Source organism: Lontra canadensis, unplaced genomic scaffold (assembly GCF_010015895.1).
Source record: "Lontra canadensis isolate GAN:19392208 unplaced genomic scaffold, GSC_riverotter_1.0 scaffold25, whole genome shotgun sequence".
Classification (NCBI taxonomy): Eukaryota; Metazoa; Chordata; class Mammalia; order Carnivora; family Mustelidae; genus Lontra; species Lontra canadensis.
Window position 1 is genome coordinate 10,787,490 of NW_022631019.1, and position 24,061 is coordinate 10,811,550.

The 24,061-nt window shown below is 44.6% G+C and overlaps 1 protein-coding gene across 3 annotated transcripts in view; it reads left to right on the top strand.

The window, feature by feature from the left end:
- DNAJC16 (DnaJ heat shock protein family (Hsp40) member C16) overlaps positions 1 to 24,061 on the top strand; it is a 40,352-nt gene continuing 16,291 nt past the window's right edge. The window contains exons 1-7 of one of the 3 annotated variants that reach the window (XM_032863480.1): positions 1 to 139; positions 2,127 to 2,311; positions 6,016 to 6,082; positions 7,747 to 8,089; positions 18,418 to 18,602; positions 20,540 to 20,644; positions 21,319 to 21,477. In XM_032863480.1, coding sequence (XP_032719371.1) covers positions 2,145 to 2,311; positions 6,016 to 6,082; positions 7,747 to 8,089; positions 18,418 to 18,602; positions 20,540 to 20,644; positions 21,319 to 21,477 — 1,026 coding nt within the window. In that variant the 5' untranslated portion in view covers positions 1 to 139; positions 2,127 to 2,144. Of the gene's footprint in view, positions 140 to 184; positions 300 to 2,126; positions 2,312 to 6,015; positions 6,083 to 7,746; positions 8,090 to 18,417; positions 18,603 to 20,539; positions 20,645 to 21,318; positions 21,478 to 24,061 lie in introns of those variants that run through there. The other 2 variants (XM_032863479.1, XM_032863482.1) reach the window with 2 other exon arrangements.

Genomic DNA, 24,061 nt, shown 5'->3' on the forward strand with positions numbered 1-24,061 from the left:
ATCATCCCTTTGGATCCTGCCAAAGAGCGCGCCTCGTTCCTATGGCAACCGCGCCAGGTCCACGCGCAGACGGCGGGTAGCAAGGGTCAAAACAGATTCGCAAAGTAGAAGTCGTCGACCCGTTCAGTCCGCGCCTTCGGTGAGCCGAGCCTTTAAGTGTCACGTGACCCCTCCCGCTCGTTCCCGCCCCCCTCCCCTCCCCAGGTCCCGGCCAGCGCTGGTGCGGACCGGAGGTTCCCGGCCCGGCGGACTAAGTGGAGCACCGACGCCGCAGCCGGTTGGGCCGGTGCCCTTTCCCGGTAACTCCTTCCCGGCGTGACGCGCGGAGCCGCGGACGCGGCGGGGCCGGGCAGGCTCGGGGATCTCCCGTCAGTTCCTCCTCGTTCCCGGTTCCCCCGGGCCCGGGGGAAACTGGGAGCCGACAGGGCCCTGCCCAGGGCTCTCGGTGGGCGGCGGGGGAGGCGGCCGTCTCCTGGAGGGTTGCGACCTCCGGCGGGAGCTCAGACCTGGAGCTTGCCTCCGGGAGCCGCTACCTGGACCGGGGGATACTGCCTCGGGCGGTAGCCTACCTGTTGGGCAGGTGGTTTCTGCCCCGAGGCGGGCACAGTCGAGCTCGAGACTGCCAGCCAAAGAACTTCACAGCCCCCCGCCTCGGGCTGCTCTCTGGAGGCGACTGACACGGTGGAATAAGGCAGCGATTGCACTGCGTGATAGGAAAAATAATAAGTATCACTTTCTGACTGTTGACCCTATGTTCAGTAAATCCTTTACATACATTTAACTCCCTTGTTGATCCTTTCAAGGTGGTATTAATTCACCTCCATTTATGAATGACACTGAGGCTTTGCAAGTTTAAGTAAATTGCCCAAGGTCATAAAGTGGTGGAGGACAGATCCCAATATGAGCCTGTTCCAGAGCCTGCGTGCTTAACCAGTAACTCACCTTCCCGAGTTTCAGCGCTCTGTGCGGGGTTTTATAGGACAGAATCGGTTATAGGGTGCCTTAACAAGAAAGAGACTGATTTGGTTTAGGATTTTTGCTCAGTATGCATGCAGTCCTAAAAATTGGCCATCAAATGGGTCAATTTTGTGAGCACTCCCAGGCACTATTGAGACTTCCACTTGTCAAAATGCACCGCTGTTAACAGCTTTGCCTTCCTTAAGTCAGGTGTCACATTAGACACTTGAACCATAAAACTTGAGTAATTCATGAGAAGTCAAGATAAATATGACCCTTGAAAACTGAACGTATGATAGAACAAAGATCATACTTCTGGACTGTAAATGTCCGTGCAATACAGCACTACCTTGTTCATTAACCAACCAGGATTCTTTCTGAACCCACAGTGAATTCAGTTATGGCACTCCCCAGACATGGATCTTTAACATTTGAAGACCTTGCCTGGTCTACAGCTTTTGCCATTAACCTCCCTTCACATGGAAAACTAAATTTTTTCTCACCAGCTTTTCCTCATCTTTGGTCTCTATTTTTTTTTTTTTTTTTGGTCCAGTGGGTGTGGTGAGAAAGAATAGATTTGGGGTACACAATGTCATAACTGTCGTCTTTTTTTTTTTTTAAGAGTATCTCACTTTCCTACTTGTACTTATTTAACCCCAAGAATGTCACAGCTATTGAGTTTCATAGTTTTGCACCTGGCAAATCTTACCATCTCATGAATTTATTTAGCATGTACTCAGTGAAGTGTTCTTAAGCCACTTATTTTTTAAATTTAAAGTATTATTGTCAGACTAAGTGAAACAGTGTATTTGAGATGTAGTTGCCTTGATTTTCCTATGTATGTTTTCCCCCATTGGCTTATTTATCATTTCTTCATCTCATTCATTTTCAGTCATTTCTAAAGCTTTTCTAACCCAAGGAGTCTGGAAAGTTGCTGTTAATTCTTACTGCTCATCTTTCCATCTATAATAGTTCTTATGTATGGTATGTTCAAAAGTAGCAGCAAGATGGTTGATTTTAAAAGACCTGGTCAAACAGATTGACGCGTTTCCTGCCGAAGAGCTTTTGTTGGTTTTGTTTTTCATCTCTGTATCTTATCCCTTTACCTAAAAAAGTAAGACTGTCCAGGTTTCTACCACTGAAACTTACTGCCTCTTCAATCATTTCAGCTCTGGAAAGGAAGAGAAATGGAAGTGAAAAAGTTGAGCATTTCCTGGCAGTTCTTGATAGTTCTGGTTCTCATCCTGCAAATTCTGTCTGCGTTGGATTTTGACCCATACAGAGTCCTAGGGGTCAGCCGAACAGCCAGTCAGGCTGATATTAAAAAGGCTTATAAGAAGCTCGCCCGGGAATGGTAGGTGAAACAAAGAAATAGCAGTTTAATATAAACTAAGCAGTTTTAGCAGGGGAATGAAGCCTAAATTATGGTTAGCTTTTATTTGTCTCTGTTTCTATGTTCAGTAAATATACATCTGTCTAAAATATTTCACTGGGGAGAACTAATGTTCATGTTATTCTCTAATTTTTAGTGATGAGATCCAAAGCCTATGTTGCTGGGAAACCCCCTTTTAAAAATTCTTTGGCGTAAAAGATTACCCTAGATGCTGCTAGCATATTGAATGTTAACATAGAAGGGAGCTTTAGTTTTAAAATATATATGTAATCAACCATAGGTCAGGTAACCATCCCCACGCTGTGTTATTCACAAAGTAACTCTTTCTAAGTGTCCTTGCGGAAGGGAACGTCCTCCAATCCTGTTTTCTAAACTATTTATGTTAAGCTTTCAAGAAAATTTAGAGTAAGAGCTTTTTGCCCTCAGTTTTACGATATTCAGGAACCGAGTACGTTACTCTTAAAAATCATCATTTTGTAGAAATGTAGAAAAATCATCATTTTGCCTAGATAGGTTTTGTATTTGCTAAAGAGTATATGTGAATTAGCAGGATAGCAATAAATTTAAAACCTACAGAGGTCAGCAGTTTTTTCCATCAATGCTTTGGATGTGCAAAAGGAGTAGAAGTATCTGGATTGTGTAGCTGGAGGGGAACAGCAGGAGGGGAGAGGATGGGAAGGGCACAGGTGACTAGAAGCTGGGGGAGCCAGTCATAGATATAAAAGCAGGTTTGGGATGGGAAAGATCATCACATACCTACTGCATGCTAGGCTCCCAGTTCTATATTATTTATCTAATTTATACCTTATAATTACGCTATGAGAGAGGTATGCTGTCCCTCTTACCTGGGGGTAAATCTGGGCTCACCATTTCAAAGTCTTTATTACCTCTGGGCCCCATAGCTTGACCTGCGCCAATAGGTAGTTGATTGCTTTTTTTACTTTTTAATCCCTTACCCATCTGAGTAGACGGAAGAGTGAGTGGGTTAGTGTTGGGGCGGGCAGGAAGTTATGTAGGAGCAAAGCTGCCACGTGCAGATGACATTGCATTCTGTGTGTGCCTCTGCCTGACACCATGATTCTTCAGTGAAAGAAGGAGCCTAGTTTTAAACGGGTTGCGATAAAGGTAAAATGTAGTTTAAAATACAGTGTTTTGAATACATAAATATTTTAAACCAAACTCCAATCACAGAGAATCCAGAATTCAGTACTAAAAACACAGTCTGATTATGTGTGGCCTCTTTCCAGGGACTCTCTTTACAACAAAATTGCTTTCCACATTGTTTCAGACTCTCGCCTCTTTATATTTAAAGCAAAATACCTAAATCTGCAATAAATTTGAAAGGTAGCCACATTCTTTTGGACAGAGTATGGGCCTTTGGCAACATTTTAAAAGCAGAAATGATCGCTTGAGTATGTGGGATTTATTAAAATGTACAACTTTGACTTTTCTGTCTTCCAGAGCTGAAAAGGGTGTTATGCTATTAATTAAAGGAGTCATATGCTTCTCTTCCTTAATTACATTCTCTCTAGGAGTCATTCATCACCTCAGAAGTATAGGGAGTATCATCCAGGGAAAGTCTAGCATTTTACTTCACCTTTGTATTTTCACTGTGTTACTCCTTGTTGCTGTTTTGGCAACGGCACTGTTTTATCCCTATAACCTTTGGTTTCATTTCATGATGGCTTCATGGGCACTGAAATGAGCCATTTCCCTTTCCTTGGTGAAATCATTTCAAGTCACTTTTTCATCTCAGAAAAACTATGTTTCTCTCCTAATAATTAAGTTTTCACATAGGTGCTTTCCCTTTTGTCATCTACACTGGCCCGATAAACACCCTGACACCCCAGGAAAAAGGCTTCCTAAAGTTTGATCGGAAGCAAATGAGTATTAACACGGTCAGTCACTGGAACGGTAAAACGATTTGTCTACGACTTTTCTGTATTACTTTTTCTACAGTCAGTAGATACCAAGTACAGTATTTTCTTCACTCCCAGGTTTAAGGAACGGGTATCATATTGCGGTTGGTGACATGTTTCCTACATACTGAAAATAGTATTGGGCAGTTCTTTCCTAGAGCCGGATTTATCCTTCCCTACATGTTTGCCACCTTGTGGTAGTGTCCTGCAATTAGGAAAATATTCCTTATAACCTGAAACTGTCTTGTGGTTTCCTCCCTGTTCTCTGGCCTTGGTTTTGTCTGCGTCAGGATCTGTGATTCTAACCCAGCCGCCCTCACAGCCCTTTCCTTGGTTCAGTCTCCTCAAAAGCCCCTTCCAATCCTTCTTCCCCTACCACATTCTATGTGTTCAATCTTCGTTTGTGTGATTGTATCATTTTTCTCTTTTCAGCCTTCAGCTTAAGTCTGAATATTTAAAGCATTTTTTTTTTTTTTATCATCCAGAAACATGCTTTGGAACCACCATCTTGTTTCCTTGTCATACTATTTTCATTATACCCAGCTGACATTTTTTTCCCACTAATACCCATAATACAAACTAGATAGTTAAGGGAGGAATGATGTCTAAATTCAACAGTCAGCCATTTGCAGTTTATTTTTAGAGAAATCAGAATATGTGGTTTAATTCATTCAAACATGTTCCTGCCAGAATAAGTTGATCAAGTTATAAGTTTTCTTTATTCCAATGTACTTGGTGCTGTTTTTAGTAGTCATTTGCTTCCCGGTGGATGGTTTCTCTTTCCTGAACCTTTGCTAGAGGAAATTTACTAAAAGTTAGCCAAAGTGATTACATAAAGAATACACTCTGTATTAAAGTCTCTTAACAAAAAGAACATTGAAAAATCAGTTGGTATAAAACTCTGACTTAGGTCTTGGGGGATCCTAAGGAAGTAAAACCTAGCCCCTAGTTTCAGGACTTTAAAAATCTCTAAAACTGAAATTGGCATAAACACGGGTATATTACAGAATAACAGAATAATCAATGACCGCAAATGGATACAGTTGATTGCCGGCTATGGAAAATAGCAAACATTATTTCTAACAGAAATTTAAATCACTTTGCATAAACTGCAGATTTTTCTCACCTCTTAAAACATGGGGCCTGGAAATCATTATCCATTTATAGGCAAAAGGCCACCTTAGGCAAAAAGGGACAAGCAGGGCAATAACGAAACTGAAACACTCTCATTTGAACATCAGGAGCCAAATGCTATTGGGAACATGGTTGTCACTAAATGAGTTCACGGTGTGTCAGAAAAGCTGTTTCCTATGTCTCCCTGACTGGTCAGAAGAAATCCCTTCCTAGATGACATTCTAACGTTGGAATGAACTGCCCCCATCCTAGGAAGAGAAGTCAGCTCTTAGGGCTCAGTGACATTAGCCTGGAGCCAGCTTCAGCAGTGTGTAGGAACCAGGTAAAGACATGCCCACAGCACACCTTTCCTCTGTGGGACGCTGCCGAACTCCCTGGTGCTTTGAAATTGTGCCCCGCTGAAGCGTTTTGGGTAGAAACAGCCGGTTCCAAAGTTTCACTTAATTATGATGGTCATGGGAAGCAACTGATTGCTTCTACCATTTATTTTTAAGAAACCGTCTAACAAAATGGCCTTGCATTCGCCTCTGATGTAGTGAACTGTGTGTACAGGATGTTAATTGTGTGTAAAACGTTGAATCCACGCTCACTGCCTGCCCGTTTTTGTTTCAGGCATCCTGACAAAAACAAAAATCCTGGAGCAGAAGACAAGTTCATCCAAATTAGCAAGGCTTATGAGGTACTGTGTCAAACTTGTGATGCATCCATTAGCTTTGATTAAATACTCTTTAACTGGCCAGTTTTGTAATGACCTCTTCGAGAGGGCACACACCCCCAGTGTCCTTGACCTAGTTTCTAGATGATGGTAAAGAAAGCCTATTTAGGGGGCGCCTGGGTGGCTCAGTGGGCTAAGCCGCTGCCTTCGGCTCAGGTCGTGATCTCAGGGTCCTGGGATCGAGTCCCGCGTCGGGCTCTCTGCTCTGCGGGGAGCCTGCTTCCTCCTCTTTCTCTCTCTCTCTCTCTCTCTCTCTCTGCGGCTACTTGTGATCTCTCTCTGTCAAATAAATAAATAAAAAAAAATCTTTAAAAAAAAAAGAAAGCCTATTTAGGGGCGCCTGGGTGGCTCAGGGGGTTAAGCCTCTGCCTTCGGCTCAGGTCATGATCTCAGGGTCCTGGGATCGAGTTCCACATCGGGCTCTCTGCTCAGCGGGGAGCCTGCTTCCCCCTCTCTCTCTCTTCCTGCCTCTCTGCCTACGTGTGATCTCTGTCTGTCAAATAAATAAATAAAAATCTAAAAAAAAAAAAAAGAAAGAAAGAAAGCCTATTTAGCCACATCCAATATGTTGAAATCGGTGCCTGAATACTTCTTCAGCTCTTTAAAAAAAAAAAAAAAGTGGCCTATTTTAAAGGCTTTAATTGGAATTGTAAAATTCTCAGAATTCCTCAACGTAGGTCTCTACTTCCTTTGTCGAAACTTTTTTTTTTTTAAGATTTTATTTATTTGACAGAGATCACAAGTCGGCAGAGAGGCAGGCAGAGAGAGAGGAAGGGAAGCCGGCTCCCTGCTGAGCAGAGAGCCCGATGTGGGGCTGGATCCCAGGACCCTGGGATCATGACCTGAGCCAAAGGCAGAGGCTTTAACCCACTGAGCCACCCAGGCGCCCCGAAACTTTTTTATCACGTGCTCATCTCAGCAGCATATGTACTAGAGCTTATATTAAAGAAAGACTGATGGGCCCGTATTTATTAAAGTGGCACAAGCTTCCAAGTACGTGGAAACACAAGATTTTCAACAATTTTCCAACACAGCAGCTTAAGTAGCTTGGTCTGGAATGTGCACAAAAGAGAAGTCCGCGGCTCCCTTGATTTGTGTCGGGTGATGCTCTTCGAGATACAGCGCTTGGCTTGTAGAATAGAACCTCATCCTGAAACAGCTTCTCGAATTTTAGACTTCGGAGTCGTTTCTAAGTTAAAACAAAGGTCACGTGCAAGACCCTGCACTCGGTGCTGTGGCAACGTTTTGGTGTTCACAGCTTGTCCTGTCCTGGTTGGAGTTACTCCAACTTAAGTGGCATGACCTAGTCCGTTTTTTTATGGTCAACATTATGTTAAGTTTCATTTGCTTTACTGATGTGTCGATACTTTGATAACACAAAATCTCTAAAGGCAAGACGAACACAAGGACTGAAGTCTTTGGGTCTTGAAATACTGGATGTTTCTATTGAGAGAAAAGTTTCCTGGTATGTTGGCGACTGCTCTCGGAATGTCTAACCGTGCTATAGCTTTACGCTTCTTTTCTTCCCGTGTCTTCCGTGCTGCTCACAGGATAGTCCTTTGGGTGAAAATTTTTCCATTTCATAGATTTCCTATTTTTTTTTTTTTTTTTTTTTGCTTTCCTTATAGATTCTTTCCAATGAAGAAAAGAGATCCAACTATGATCACTATGGAGATGCCGGAGAGAACCAGGGCTACCAGAAGCAGCAGCAGCAGCAGCGAGAGTATCGCTTCCGCCATTTCCATGAGAATTTTTACTTCGATGAATCCTTTTTTCATTTCCCTTTTAATTCTGAGCGGCGGGACTCCATCGACGAGAAGTATTTGTTGCACTTCTCACATTACGTGAATGATGTGGTTCCAGACAGCTTCAGGAAACCTTACCTCATCAAAATCACCTCAGACTGGTGCTTCAGCTGTATCCACATCGAGCCTGTTTGGAAAGAGGTAGTTCAAGAACTGGAAGGATTGGGTAAGATCATTTTATTGGCTGGAAGGTGTCTGTACAGAAAAAGGTAACATTTATATCTTGAATTGTATGGGCTCCTGGGAAGAAGGAACAGTGAGATTTCTCCTCAAAAGTTCACATGCCTGGGGTTTTTTCCAAGGACACATTTTCAGAGAAAGAAATGTGTCCGCCATTCTCATTTTGCACTACTAATTTGAAGCCTTGACCTAGCCTTGAAGCCTCTGTATAGTTTCCTAACATCAAGTTGGGGGAGACTAATACATAGGAGAAGTTAAAAAATTATTGGTTGAACAAAGCAGCCCTCAAACATCAGTTTTGATGCTTGGAGTTGCTAGGGCTGCCTTAACAAAATACCACGAACCAACAGAAATGTATTTTCTCACAGTTCTCAAGGTTAGAAGTCCAAGATCAAGGTGTTGGCAGGTTTGTTTTTTCTCTGAGGCCTCTCTCCACGGCTTGCGGGTGGCCACCTTCTCCCTGCCTGCCCACGTGCTCGTGTCTCTCTGTGCACATTTCTCGTGTCTCTCTCTTTCTGTGTCCTCATCTCTTCTTACAAGGACACCAGTCGTACTGGATCAGGGCCCAAGCTTACTAACTCATTTTAACGTAATTACTTCATTAAAGGCCTTATTTCTAAATACAGTCACATACTGAAGTACTGGGGGTTAGGACTTCAACAGATGGATTTGGGCAAAGAGCCACAGTTCCATCCATGACCATAATGGTCATGCCTTACCAGTCTGGATCACAGATTAGCCCTTCCTGTGTTCATAGTTACCACTTGTGCCGGGAAAATGCCAGCGATCCAGGCTGGGTATTTATTTTAATGACTCTTAAAAGTTGGAATTAAAAGTGTGTGTCTGTGTGTGTGTGTGTTGTGTGTTATAGGCATTAGCAGACCTCTTCTTGAGTAGCTAAGAAAGGCCAAACTCAATCATAGGGACCAGGGGCCGAGATGTCTCTGGAGAGAATGTACCCATGAAAACCATCAGTTCATTTATCCTAAAACAAATTTTCAACCTGTGGTTCAGAAGCACTCCAATTTGCCAAAATGCTTTCATGAGATTGAGTAAAGAGGTTCTTGGAAGAAGATGAGGAAATAAGTTTAGCACAGTGTCACGCACATGGTGGGCAGTCAGCTGATGCTTGTTGGTGGTGCATAATGAGAGAACGAGAGGCTGAGATCAGCCGGAAGCCCCTGGGTTGAACAGCTTCTTCATCAGAAAACGTAATGGCATTTTATGCCACACTAGGTGGTATACTGAAACCTCTTTAACCTCGTTCGTCTAGGCGCCGACATTCAGACCCAGGAGCAGAACAGAAATGTTAAACCAGTGCGTAAGTTAGGACGGCAGTGTGCCTACACCAAACTCAGGTCAGAGCCAACGTTCTATTTTTTTTTTTTTTCTAAGATTTTATTCATTTATTTGACAGAGATCACAAGCAGGCAGAGAGGCAGCCATAGAGAGAGGAGGAAGCAGGCTCCCTGCTGAGCAGAGAGCCCGATGTAGGGCTCAATCCCAGGACCCTGAGATCATGACCTGAGCTGAAGGCAGAAGCTTAACCCACTGAGCCATCCAGGCGTCCCCAACGTTCTATTTTAAACGTGCCCGGTGAACAGTGAGGGAGCGAAGCACAGGGGTTACCTGTGTCCCATCCGGGGGCTTCGGACTCACACAGACCAGCGTCAGCGTACGTTCTGCTCCAGCGGGCCACCGGCTGTGTTCATGTCCGAGCTCTGTCATTTACTGTCTTTGTGTCCTTGGACAAATTACTTGACACACGTTTCCTCATCTCTACAACGGATGTAATAATGTAATAATGTCAAACCAGATTTGATACAAAGATTAAATGAGAAAAATATCTATTAATTTCTAATTTATATTAAACACAAATATAAAGTAAGCCTTAGGGAATGGCTGACAAACCAGGTTTTCTGGTTTACCAAAGTAAAATTTTTTTAAACACTATTTTATAATTATTTTTAAATCATTTTCAAATACATGAGTCTGCTTTCTTCAACTCACTGACTAGCAGGCACCAACTTCTGACTTATGTTTAGCGAAGTCTCACAAGGTACTTCAAAGCTGGATGGGAAACAGAGGGAACAGGGCAGCCAAAGAAACAGTGTCCATGGGAAAGGCAGTTGCAGGATGTGACTCGGGTGTAGCTGAGGGGGAGGAAGCAGGAAGAGCTCGCTGGGACCAGGGAGTAAGGAGCCTTAAAGTCCAGGCTCGAGAAGCTGGACTTTATTTTACAGTATGTAATAAGCCAAGAAAAATTGTCACATGGTGGCGTGATTTAATCACATCCATGGTTTAGGAAGCTGTTAGAGCTGCTTGAAGGATGGATTGAAGAGGGTCAGAAGAGGAGCCAGGGAGGTCACCGGCCCTGGCAGGACAGCAACCACTGGCCCAGAGTAGGAGCAGAGGCAACAGAGAGGTGGACAAGTGTAAGATATTTGAGAGGTAGGATCGTGGAAGTTGAAGAACCTGGCTCCTGGAAACCATCCGAATGTGAGAAACGAAGAAAAAGGGAGAGAGGGGGTCGAGATGGATGCTGCATTCTGACTTGAGCCAGTGGACGGGCGGGCAGACAATGCAGGGAAGAGCTGGATTTGAGAAATTGTTCTAAATAGTAACTCCGGTTGGACTGTGCATGATGACGTGAAAATAATATTAGCTCCTATTTGCGGAGAATTTAATGTACGCCAAGCACAATTACAAGTATCAACTCCTATGAAACAACAGCTGTTTAAGGCAGGTGCTGTTGTCATCCCTCTTTTACAGACACGTAGCTCATGTTGGGGACTTTGTCAGGGTCTCACAGTTGGTGTTCAGCAAATCTGGGCTTCGAGCCCCAGTAGTCTGACTGTAAGTCCATGCATTGTGTGCCATGCTGTACCTGTACCGCCTTTTAATGACCTTAAATCTTAGATGATGGAAGATCTTGCTATTCTTTTGGGTCGTCGTGCTGTCTGATTGTAGTAGGTCAGGACTCAAGTGACAAGGATGGAAGAAGCTGAATTTAGATTCACAGAAGTGACATTTATGGAGGGTTTAGTCCAGTCCCCCGCTCCACCCCCAAAGTTCCCTGGAAGGCTGGTTTTGACCAAATGTATCAGATCAATTTGGTTTATAAACCACTTTCCTCTTTGGAACATTTGGATTAGTGGAAGATTCCCAACAGTCAAAGTCCGCTTGGTTACAGCTGGGTGGCAGCGCGGTGAGATCCTTAAGGCCCATGTGGCCATTCCCCTGTCCCGGTGAGGCAGCACTTCCCTTTCAGACAGATACTGCCCGAAGTATTTCTTTCTTTCTTTCTTTTTTTTTTTTAAGATTTATTTTTTTGAGAGAGTGAGCAGGGGAAGGGGCAGAGGGAGAGAGAGAATCTCAAGCAGACTCCACGCTGAGCCCAGAGCCCAATGCGCGGCTCAGTCTCACGACCCTGAGATCATGACCTGAGCCGAAACCAAGAGTCCAGTGCTTCGCCAACTGAGCCATCCCCTGCCAAAAATGTTCCTATTCTGAGTTAATAGGAAGAGCAGACTAGGGCACCTGATGGGCCCAGTTGGTAGAGTGGGTGATTCTTGATATCCAGGATGTGAGTTGGAGTCCCATGTTTTATGTAGAGATTACTTTAAAATAAAATCTCTCAAAAAAAAAAAAAAAGAGAAGAACAGACCATCTTAAAGATCAGCTGAGGGGTCTGGGGAAGCTCGGACCTTCTCTGAGAACAGCGTAAAGTGCCTGGATTGCCGTGGATGGATGAAATAGAACAATTCTACCCCGGGGGAAATGTGGCAGCTAGTTAGGTGGAATCCACGGCCACGCAGCGTGGTAAAGGCTAGTCTGCAGATGTAGCCCACGTGTCTGGACAGCCACCCTGGGGAGGAGGACCAGAGTAGTCAGTGCTGCCTTCGACCTCGAGGAGTTTACTGTCTAGCTGAAGAGAAAATATGTACCCAGAGAATGCACACTTGGCATTTGCAAGTACAGAATCACATTTGCAATTACAGAATAATGGAGCGCTGCCGGAGTGAGTGGGGGATGAGAAAGAAAGCATGTTCTCATTGTACACTCTCTTCCTGATGGACCAAGTACTGTGTTGGCCGTTAATGTATAACTTAGAGTAGTTTTTATTGAGCTTCAGTTGTTCGGCATTGTGCTAGGTGCGTCGTGAGGATTGTCTCTATCCCCAGAGCAACTCAGTGCGGGAGAGACTGTTACTATCCCTGTTTTCCAGATGAGCACACCGAGGCCCAGGAAGGTTAAGGAACTAATCAAGGCCACACTATCCACAAGTAGGCGTGCTGGGATACAGACCCAAGAGCACGGCTCTAGGGGTCACGGTTAACCACCATGCCTGCACGGCTTCAGAAATCAGTAAAACGTGGCCCTTGCACCAGCAGACTCAGGTGGGAGACACAGGTGAATCATCGCAGTGTTCCACGTGCTCACCGGGAGGGGTGCAGACAGACCAGGGTGTCAGGGAGGTTGCGAGGCTTAAAAAATCAAATACCATTTTAGGGCAACCCAGTTTGAACAACCCTGCACCGTATTCACCATGACTTCTCACTGATTTTTTGTAAAGATTTATTTATTTATTTTAGAGAGATCGTGTGAGTGTGAACAGGGGAAGAGGGAGGGAGAGAGAACCTCACTCAGACACCTCGCTGAGCGTGGATCCCGATACGGAGCTCTATCTCATGACCCTGAGATCATGACCTGAGCTGAAACCAAGAGTCAGGTGCTCAACCGACTGAGCCACCCAGATGCCCCATGACGACTTTTTTTGTTTTTAATTTTTATTTATTTATTTATTTGACAGAGACAGACACCGCAAGAGAGGGAAGACAAGCAGAGGGAGTGGTAGAGGGAGAAGCAGGCTTCCCACTGAGCAGAGAGACTGATGCGGGGCTCAATCCCAGGACCCTGGGATCATGACCTGAGCCGAAGGCAGATGCTTAACCCACTGAGCCACCCAGGTGCCCTACGACTTCTTATTTTAAAAGAAGGAGCAATTCCTCTCTTTTTAAGGAATTGTTAAGTATGCAATGATGTTACACTGCCTAGGAAAAGGGTCTACCTAGATACTAGTTTTTTAAAAATTTGCTTTAGCTTATTGTCCTTGATTTTGTTCTATTTCACATTATTTGCCTCTTAATAATTTATCGATGGGTTTGTGTTTAGTCAGATTGAACGCTGGCCTGTTCCTCCAGTTGGCTCTGTACCATTCCTTAAGACACATGCAAAACTTGAAATAAAGATCAACATGTCTAGAGGCACCTGGGTGGCTTAGTGTGTTAAAGCGACTGCCTTTGGCTCAGGTCATGATCCCAGGGTCCTGGGATCAAGCCCCATATAGGGCTCCCTGCTCAGCAGGGAGCCTGCTTCTTCCTCTCCCACTGCTGCTCCCCCTGCTTGTGCTCTCTCTCTCTCAGATAAATAAATAGCATCTTAAAAAATAAAAGAATGTGTCTATGTTATAGAGGAAAAAAGAAAGAATTTCCCTAAAAGGTGTGATACACATTTAGGATCATCTCATGGAAGTGAGTACCATTGGTACCTCAAAATAGAGGTGCGACGTGGACATGTTTAGTACTGTACAGAAGGAAGACTTCTTACAACCTCAAAAAGAGAAGGAAATGCTAGAGTTTTTAATTACCCAGGATCTGCAAATTAGCCAGAAATATCAATCCGTATCAAAATCAAATGTTTCTAAAAAGGTCCCATCTGCTTTGCCTTTCTTTTCAATTCACTGCTCATGTTTTCTGGGTCTGGGGCTTGTCCCTCTGTCCTCTAGCCAGGCTGTGCTCAATCAAGATAAGGATACGTGGACTTGACTCGCTGTCGACCTAGCGGAGCTTGCTTTATGGACCCTGAACTGTGAAGTGTAGAAAATTCGAAGGCAAAGGACAGTGGAGACTGTGTTGGTCTCTGTGACTCAGAGACCCCAAGTCCCCAACCGTTACTGGTCACTTCCGAACCGGAGTCTCCATGGGATAACAGTGTTGCCTGTTTTTCTCACTCTTCCTTCCCAGCTTGGGTGGCAAGGGTGGAGGGTTTGATCTGGATTCTTTTTTCTTAAGATTTTATTAATTTATTTTTATTAATTAATTTAGTATTTATAAATAAAATCTTAAGACTTTATTTATCATGAGAGAGAGAGTGTGCGTGTGTGTGCAGCAATGGTGGGAAGAGGCAGAAGGTGAGGGAGAAGCAGATTCTGTGCTGAGCAGAGAGCCTGATGCGGGGCTCCGTCTCAGGACTCTGGGATCATGACCTGAGCCCAAGGCAGATGCTCAACCAGCTGAGCCACCCAGTGCCCCGAGATCTGAATTCTTATTAAATATCTTCTCAGGGGGAAGATACCACCAATTGAAACACCAAATATTTATCATTCTTTATTCTATTCTAATCCATATGCTAGTTCATCTATAGAAGAGAGGTAAAATTCCTCCAGAATTTAGAAGTGCGATTATGATAGTAACAGTCGAAGTCCTTTGCAGAAATGATCCAAGAAAATGGCCTTTATAGATTTGGAAACACATTTAACAACGCGGTTGTATGTAAGGAGTTGACAGTAATTTAAGTAGAAGAAACGAAGCCTAACCGCTTGTATTCTGTTCTAACCAGGAAAGAAGCTATACTGATGGCGGGGGAGAGGTGGCGGGAGGACGCCAGAGAGAGCGAGGGTTTGCTGAGTGTATCCCACTCTGCAGGAGGAGATCAGCCCCTCGAGGCAAAAATCCCACCCCCACAGACACAGTCTCGGTCTCAGGTTTCATCATGGTCTGGATGAAATAAAACTTAATAATAACATTTGTAATTAGTTAGGTCACTACTATATTCCAGGCTTGGGGTTTAGGTTCTGTTTTACGTTACATGATTTAGTCCCAACAGAACAACTTAACCTTCATTTTACAAACGAGGATACAGACACAGAGAGGTGAAACGACATGCCTGAAGTCACACGGCTCATGAGGAGCAGAATTGGGCTTGAATCTGGATCTGAGTGTGAATACTGATTTGTAATTCATTGTGGTTTTTTTTTTTTTTAACTGAGCGCCTGCTAAGTGCCACGAACTGTTCTAGATATTAGGGATGCAGCAGTAAACAAAATAAGCAAAACTCCCCGTACTCCGAGAGCTTCTGTTCTCGTGAGTACACACCACTAAGTAAATCACAGAGCACAACAACGGGGGCTGTAGCCTGGTAAGGCAGGAAGGGCACCAGAGAATGCCAGGCCCAGGTGACAGGCTGCAACTGGGCAGACAAGGAGGGCCTGGCTGAGGAGGCAGCCCACGGGGCTGGGACAGGGTGCCCCAGGGATATCCTGGAGAAGAGCAGCAGGAACAGCAGATCTTTTCAGTTTCCCTTTGCTCTCAGGACTGCCTTCATCTCTCGATCCAACTCCAGGCCCACCAGCCACCTTTCTGATTACTAATTCTGGTCTGTGTATGTCCTGAAACCTGGCAGAGGGCACCCTAAATGGCGCAGTTACTAGAAAGGTGTATGCCTGGGATCGGATAATGAATTGGCGTCAGGTCTGTGTAAGATCATTTAGGGTGAGTCAGTCTCCAAGAAATCGATCTCTCCAGTGTCTGGAACCTAGGGTGGAAGAGGTCAGTCTCTCAATCCAGGAAGGAGCCAAGCTTCGCCCTCAGATGGGCCTGGGTTCAGACCGCGGTCCCACTGCGCGCTAACTGTGATGCCGGCTCAGTTGGCCTCTGCTCCCCGGCCCGGGGATCATGAAGGTAACAGCATGACCACTGGGGATGTTGGCGAGTATGAAAAGTGATCATGTCTGTAAAGCTCTTGCCGCGCTGCCTCACTTAGAAGGGGTTTGAGACGTGGTCGTTCCACCCTTGGGCCTTTGCTGTGGGGCCGCTCGACATCCGTAGGTGATGTTCTTCTGACTTTACATAAGACCAAATCTCTCAGTGTATGTGCCTGCTCTATTGTTCTTCTCGCCAAATTTTCACACGCACTTGCATTCGTTGAATGGAACTATTCGTAGTTATCTGTAATACCTGTAGTGTGGTATGGTGTCATGTACTAGATCTGGCACATCCTTCAGCTTGGGTTCTGGTTCTGCAGTGCTATGGGCTCCACGAACTGGGATCGCGTCATCTCTCCAAAGTTCACTCTTTGTCTGCAGCAGGAGGGGGTGGCCCATGTGACATCCAGGGTTCCTCCTTACCTGCCCTCGAGATCCTCCAAGGGTCATAGTCGGTGCCCTGTAGATAGAATTGTTTCATCTTTCATTAATGCATTAAGCTTGTGATCCCTGCCATTTACCCAGCAATTCCATTTTTGGAATTTTTTTATTTTTTTAAAGATTTTATCTATTTGACAGACAGAGATCACAAGTAGGCAGAGAGGCAGGCAGAGAGGGAGAGGAGGAAGCAGGCTCCCTGCCGAGCAGAGAGCCCAATGCGGGGCTTGATTCCAGGACCCTGGGATCATGACCCGAGCCAAAGGCAGAGGCTTTAACCCACTGAGCCACCCCGGTGCCCCCATGTTTGGAATTTAATTAGGAAATCACACATGTGCACAAAGATATGTGCACAAAGATTTGTACACAAAGATATACAAGGGTACCCATTAAAATATTCCTTGTAATAGTGAAAGCCAAAAGCAACTTCAGTATTCAGACAGACTGATGGCGCGGTTTCCATGAGCTCCCGCTGCATGCCACGCTCCGGCCTGGTGCTTGGGATACATCCGTGAACCGAACCAGGCTCCCTGCCTTAACGTCCTAGCAGGGGCAGACAGACAACAAGCAAGTGACAGAAAAAAGCAAAGTATGTGATTTGTTAGAAGGTGGGAAGTGCTGTGGAAAAAGGGAAAGTGATCAGGTTGAGGGGGAATCCCGTGGTGGGGGGGGTTTCAAACATGGTAGCCAGGTGGGCCTCATGGAAAAGGGCTTGGAGTTGGCAAAGAAGGGACTCAGCTCAAGAGATGTTGGGGAGGCACGCACTCCAGGCGGAAGGAACAGCCAGTGCCAGGCCCTGAGGCAGGAACATGCCAGCGTGTTTACAGAAGAGAAGGATGCTGGGTGCTAAAGCAGTGTAAACGAGGAGGAGGAGGAGAGGGAGGTTAGAAGGGGACCAGGGGCCAAATTACAAAGGGCCTGTTGCCCTTCATGTAGATCAGCCTTTACTCTGAGTGAAATGGGAAGTCTTTGCAGGGTTTGGACAGAGGCGTCCCATGATCTGCGTTTGTGTGTTAGAGGAGACAGTGTGCTTAGTATGTTGAGAACAGGCCACGGGGAGACCAGGGAAGACAGTAACGTTGCGCGGGTGTTGCACAACCAGGGAAGAAAGATGGTGACTCAGAGAAGAATCTAAAGAAAGTGGAGACAAACAGATTCCTGGCGCGTTTGGGAAACGAAGCCAACAGCACTTGCTGACAGATTGGACGTGGGGTGTGAGCAGCGAGAGGTAGATGACGACTCGGGTCTTCCGTGCAAGTGATAGGAGGGAAGGAGCCCTGTGGGTGACCAGGGGAGGCCTGCGTGGGGTGGGCCTGGGGGAGGAGAGCAGGAGTGGGGTTTGGGAAATGTTAAGCTTGAGAAGTCTGTTGGGCATCCAAGAGAGGACTCATCCTTGCTGGCTAAGAATATTTCATATACCTCGGTGTTTGGCAGAGGACCTGGCTTGCCAGATACCATGGTCGGAGGAAGGAACAAGGAAGTTACTCAAGCATTAAATGAGTATCAGATGCCCCTGTTTTGTAAAGTGTGTGTGTCCATACTCGTGTTAGGTAAGAAAAAGTACAGGTAGATACCAAATTATTAACAGTATTATATGGGATTTGACTTCTGAGTGATTTTAATTTCTTTCTCTTTTTGAGAATGTATACTTTCTAATATCTGTCTCTACAAATTAATTTATATAAAATGGAGAATTTCTCTGAAGAGTGAGAAGACTGACTTCTCTTGATAAATTGTAGTTATTTTTCCAACCATTGCTGAACCCTTGGATTGTTTACAGGTCTTTTTCCTTGTGAATAGAAGCACCGTGAGCAGATTGCTTTCTTTTCTTTTGAAGTATTTTCTCACGATCTCCAAAAATTTGAAATAACAGGACTGAAGGATACAAAGATTTGTAGCTCTTAAATATTGTCAGATTATTCTACAGTAATACAACTGAACGGATTTAGAATATCAGCAGTGAAAAAAAAATGCTCATCGGTCTATTAGGAAAGATACCCTCCCCTCCTAGGTCAGGATTTCAACTGCACGCCAAAAAATCACTTAGCAGCATTCCTTCATCTACCACGGGGGCATAAAAAAGCCTCATGTAGGTCTTCCACACTTTGCAGGTGTAGGAATCGGCGTGGTCCATGCTGGGTACGAGAGACGCCTGGCCCATCACCTGGGAGCGCACAGCACTCCCTCCATCCTGGGAATCATAAATGGGAAAATCTCCTTCTTCCATAACGCGGTCGTCCGCGAGAACCTGCGACAGTTTGTAGAGAATCTTCTTCCAGGGAACTTGGTGGAGAAAGTAAGTACCTGGCGGAGCAGTAGGTTACCAGGTGCCTGGGACCGCTGGCGGCCCTGACCTCTGTCTGTGGTCATCTCAGACCTGAGGGCAAGGTCGTGTGTTAATCACTCAGCCGAAATCGTCTCAACGAAATCTGTAGGAGACTGAAAATTGAAACAGGGCGGAAAGACTGAGAGACTCCCTCCCTGTTAGTAACCACTGGACACACTTTGACAGTGGTGGGGATCTGAGCTTGAAGTGACAGCAGCTCTCATTTTCTAAACCAAAAATTAGATCACGACATGGGATGAAAGATTTCTTTCTGACTCGTGTGTTTTTTCATTTGAAGGTATTTGTCTTATGAAAGGATTCAAATTAGGTTACATTTGACTGTATATTTAACAGTCACATCCGTGGAAAACACAAGATTCCACGAAGTCAAGCATTTTTGCAACTTTTCAGAACTTAGCGTAAGGCAAGGATGAGTCAATTTCACAAACAAGAATTGCACTAAAGAAGCCAGGCACAAAGAGCACACACTAGTTTATCTTTATACTTAAGAAGCATTTTTCCTCCAGGATCTCAGATTAGGGATCAAAGGAGCTAGAACAGGATTCTTGTTTGCTTTAGCGATTCATTCCTTTAACTATACCAGAGAGAGCGAACATACCAACAATTCCATCTTATTTCCACATGCACCATGCATAGACTATCCCGCCAGGATCATTATCCACAGAAGAAATACTTGTTGGAGGCTCCTAGAACGATCACAGGTTGTCTGGATGGGTCCTCAAACATTTACGAAATACCTATTCTCCGCCAGTCACTGTAATGTTGAGGACTCTTTTCAAGGAGATCCCAGTCTAGTGGGTGCTTATTTCCATCTGACCTGCCGAGAGGCTGCCCAAGAGAGCTGGGAAAGGCTTCTTGGCAGAAACAGTCCCGGCACTAAGTTCTCCAGGTGAGCAGAGAAAGCGAATGAGTTGCAGGTGGACAGAGGTCCAGGACGTGAAACAGTTAGCTCTGTCTGAGGTAGTCACCAGTGAGCAGAAGAGGGTTTACTGGCATCTCACTGCCAGGGCCTCTGAGAGCCCAGCCGCCCTGGTCAGGAACTCGGACCTCGTTTGCAGGTGCTGGCACCACTGAAGGGGGCTGAGCTGAGAGTGAAATGACCAGATTGAGGTTTACTAGAGATCATGGTGGAAGCAGAATGGAAAGATAAACCTTCTTTAACTATGAAAAATTTCTAGGAAAAATTTTTATTTATCCATGTTTTTTTATTCTCATTAGGATTATTTCAGCCATAAACAGGGAAGCACAACAGTACCAATTCACGTGGTAATAAATGAAATCGTGTAACGTATAGACTGAGTGGGTTCTTTTAAGTCATTTTAAAAGAGGAATCACGGCATTATCTTCCACAGGTTAATAGATGAATAAGGACAGTCTGTAACAGATTAAGAAACATGTCTGTAATTCAGAAGTTTGATTTTTTAATAATATGCCCAGTAATCATTCCAGAAAAGATTGTTGATTTCAGTCTGTAGGACTGGGAACATGAAAAGATGAAATCAGTAACTATTCTTTTAAACCGTTTTAGTCAAACAAAGACAAAAAAATGGTAGTCTGCATTTTTTATTTCTTTTTTTTTTAAGATTTTATTTATTTATTTGATAGAGATCACAAGTAGGCAGAGAGGCAGGCAGGTTGGGGGGGAAGCAGGCTCCCTGCTGAGCAGAGAGCCCAATGCAGGGCTCAATCCCAGGACCCTGAGACCATGACCTGAGCTAAAGGCAGAGGTTTTAACCCACTGGGCCACCCAGGCGCCCCTGCATTTTTTCTTTCTTATGAAACAGTGTTTTACACTTATTTGATTTTGTTTCATTACCTCTTGACTACATTATAATGCACTTGTTGGGAACTGACTACTGAAACCAACCTCCTCTCTTCCATTTAAGGTTACAAATAAAAATTACGTCCGATTCCTCTCTGGCTGGCAGCAAGAGAATAAGCCTCACGTGCTTCTGTTTGACCAGATGCCCGTCGTACCGCTGCTGTACAAGGTATATGAGGTGCTGGGGGAATGTTTGCTCTTTTTTTGGTGGAAGGAACTTGTGGCCTGCTTGTCCTTTTTGTGAGTAAGAGCTTACTCAAAGAGAAATGTGTGAAGACCCGAAATTTGCCTTAACCACCGTACACCACATCCTGATGCCATTACCGTGCGTGTGCGTTCCACACACATACCAGCCTAGAATCTTTGGAAGAGCCCACGGGTATAGATAGCATCCCTGTTTTATAGACCCAAGATACCGAAACTCTGAGAGGTTGTATAACCTTTGCCCACGGTGACCCTCCATAGCACTTCTGGCTCCTCCCCCAGCCCCCGTTAGCCCCGTGACATGGATGGGAGAGCAAAGTGTCCCACCTAACCGTTCTCACCCTCACTGCCATCTTCCATAATTGAGGTAATTCCTCAAACACTCCATGCCTGCAACCCAGTGTGTATCTCAGGAAACTGAATATTTTTCTCCATCGGTGAAAAAAAATAAAATTCCCTGTGTTTAGCTTTCTGGGTACAGTTTTCGGGCTCTAGAATTCCTCCAAGTGCACTAGCAGCCCGAGTGGGGCTGTACAAGCTAGGAGTCGTCTCCACCCGTGGTGTGAACGGGTGGGTCTCTCTTGGTTTGTGTGATCCTGCCACCAATTAAATTTCTTCCTCTCTCTTACACCCTAACAGTTGACTGCTTTTGCATACAAAGATTACTTGTCATTTGGATACGTACACGTCGGTCTGAGAGGGGCCGAAGAGATGACAAGACAGTACAATGTCAACGTCTACGCCCCCACCATCTTGATCTTTAAAGAACACATAAACAAGCCTGCAGACGTTATCCAGGTACGTGGGAGTCGCCCTGGCTTGCGGTCGCCCTCACATTGTGTCTTGGGCCTTTAGAAATAAACGGCGACGCTGAACAGAGCCAGTGAGAAGGAGAAATTCGTTTTTCATTTCTTCCTTCAGAGGCATGAAATTTAAAAACAAATTTGGTTTTTATCCAGTTTGGGTCTGTTTTACTCAAAAAATAGTCTTTTGACAGAAAATAGGATGGTGTTGATGCCCCGGGCTGAGGGAAGAAGATAGGGGAGTTAGTGTTTCATGAAGACAGTTTCCATTTGGGAAGATAAAAAGGTTCGGAAGGTGGGTGGGGGTGATAGCCGCGGGACAGTGTGAATGTACTAAATGCCACAGAATTACGCACTTGGAAAGGGTTAAAATGGTCCATTCTTATTATAGATTTTGCCACAAAAGTAAAATAAATAAGAGGGGCACCCAGTTGACTTAGACATAGAGCATGTGACTCTCCTCTGTCTCGGGGTTGTAGGTTCAAGCCCAACATTAGGTATAAAGATTACTTAAAAATAAATCTTTAGGGGCACCTGGGTGGCTCAGTCGTTAAGCATCTGCCTTTGGCTCAGGTCATGATTCTGGAGTCCTGGGATCGAGCCCCGCATCGGGCTCCCTGCTCCGTGGAGAGCCTGCTTCTCCCTCTTTCAGTCCCCCTGCTTGTGTTCCCTCTCTCACTGCGTCTCACTCTGTCAAACGAATAAATAAAATCTTTAAAAAAATTTTTTTTAATAAAATAAGAAACAGTCATCACCTTTTATCTCTAAAGTGATCCTGTCAGAAAATCAGTAATCTTACTCTAAAATAAATTTAGAAATTAAATATAAAACAACAAAAAGGAATGAAAGAAAACCATTGTAAACTAACTCAGAGAATATATAAGTGAATATCTGATCTTAAGGTAAAGAAGGCTTCAGGGTGCCTGGGTGTCTATGTCGTTAGGATCGGGCCATGGTCCCAGGGTCCTGGGACGGAGCCCCACATCAGGCTCCCTGCTCAGCGGGAAGCCTGCTTCTCCCCCTTCCATGCCCCCTGCTTGTGTTCCCTCTGTCGCTTTCTCTCTGTCAAATAAATAAATGAAATCTTTAAAAATAAAAAAGATAAGGGCTAAAAATCTTGTTGGAAAATCTTAATTTCTGTATAAGTTTAAAATTTGTATGTAAATACTTCAAAAATTTTAAGTTAAACAATAAGCTAAGGGAAATACTTATAACCGATCTAAAAAAGATTATCTTTAATTTCTCATGAGCTTCTTCTAATCAAAGAGATCAACACAAAACTTCCTGAAAGTGATTGCTTAATGGGTATAGAGTTTTCTTTCGGGGTGATGGAAATGTTTGGGACTAGAGAGAGGGGATTGTTACACAACTGTAAATGTACAAAATGCCACGGAGTGATATTTTAAATAGCTAATTTTATGTTATGTGAATTTCACCTCGATTTTAAAAAATTTTAATAAAATTCCCCAAGCAGGGTAGGCTGAGAATATGAATAAAATTCTGAGAAGAGACTCGGGTGACTAATAATCACTTTTTTTTTTTTAAGATTTTATTTATTTGACAGACAGAGACCACATGTAGGCAGAGAGGCAGGCAGAGAGAGAGAGGGGGAAGCAGGCTCCCCGCTGAGCAGAGACCCCCCCCCCGCCAATGTGGGGCTTGATCCCAGGACCCTGAGATCATGACCTGAGCCAAAGGCAGAGGCTTTAACCCACTGAGCCACCCAGGCGCCCCTAATAATCACTTTTAAAAATTAAATCTGACAAATCAAGAAAAGCCAGTTTAACATTTTCTTCTCCTCCCATCACGTTGTTCAAGATTTTCAAGGAGAAGATACTCAGTTGAGAGTAGAGAGAAGCGGGCAGTCTTTTGCGGAGCTGGAGGAAGCTTCAGAAGTTTTCAGAAAAGCAATTAGGTGATAATAGGCCAATTGCCTGGATTCATTCGCGGAAAGAGTACTCCTGAGTACCTCGCAGGGGCCAAACACTGCCCTGCGCTGGGGACAAAGCCCTGAACAAAGTCACCTAAATTCCTTGTTCCAAGGTCTACCATGCGTTCTAGTGGTGGGACAGAAAATGGGCATAGCATCACCCCATGGTGGCCTGTCAAGGGAAGAAGAGCCGAGGGGAAACATAAAGCTGGAAAAGGGAATGGGGAGTTGGGAGAGCGGGTTCACATGTTTTAAGACAGAATGACCGAGAAAGGCCTCACTAAGAGGCGGCTTGCGTAAAGACCTAAGGGAGATGAGATTACCTTTTAGGAATCTGTCCTCAGGGAAAAGGAATTCAGGCCAAAATTACAGAGACATTATCATTTGTAACCAGTTTCACTGGGGGAAAAATAGAAGTATCCAGCAGTAGGCTAATTACTGGTGTGCACCAAACAGGGACTACTATATAGCCGTTGAGCCATTAAAACGGCAGTTCTAGAACACTTACTGATGGGGACAGTTTCCGTCACATAATGTTGAAAGGAGCAAGCAGGATACAAAATTGAGGCGCAAGTCTGTAGCGGGTCTGAACCCTCTCCCTGGTCATCTCAGACCCGAGTTCCTCAGTAGTTAACTAATAACGCAGACA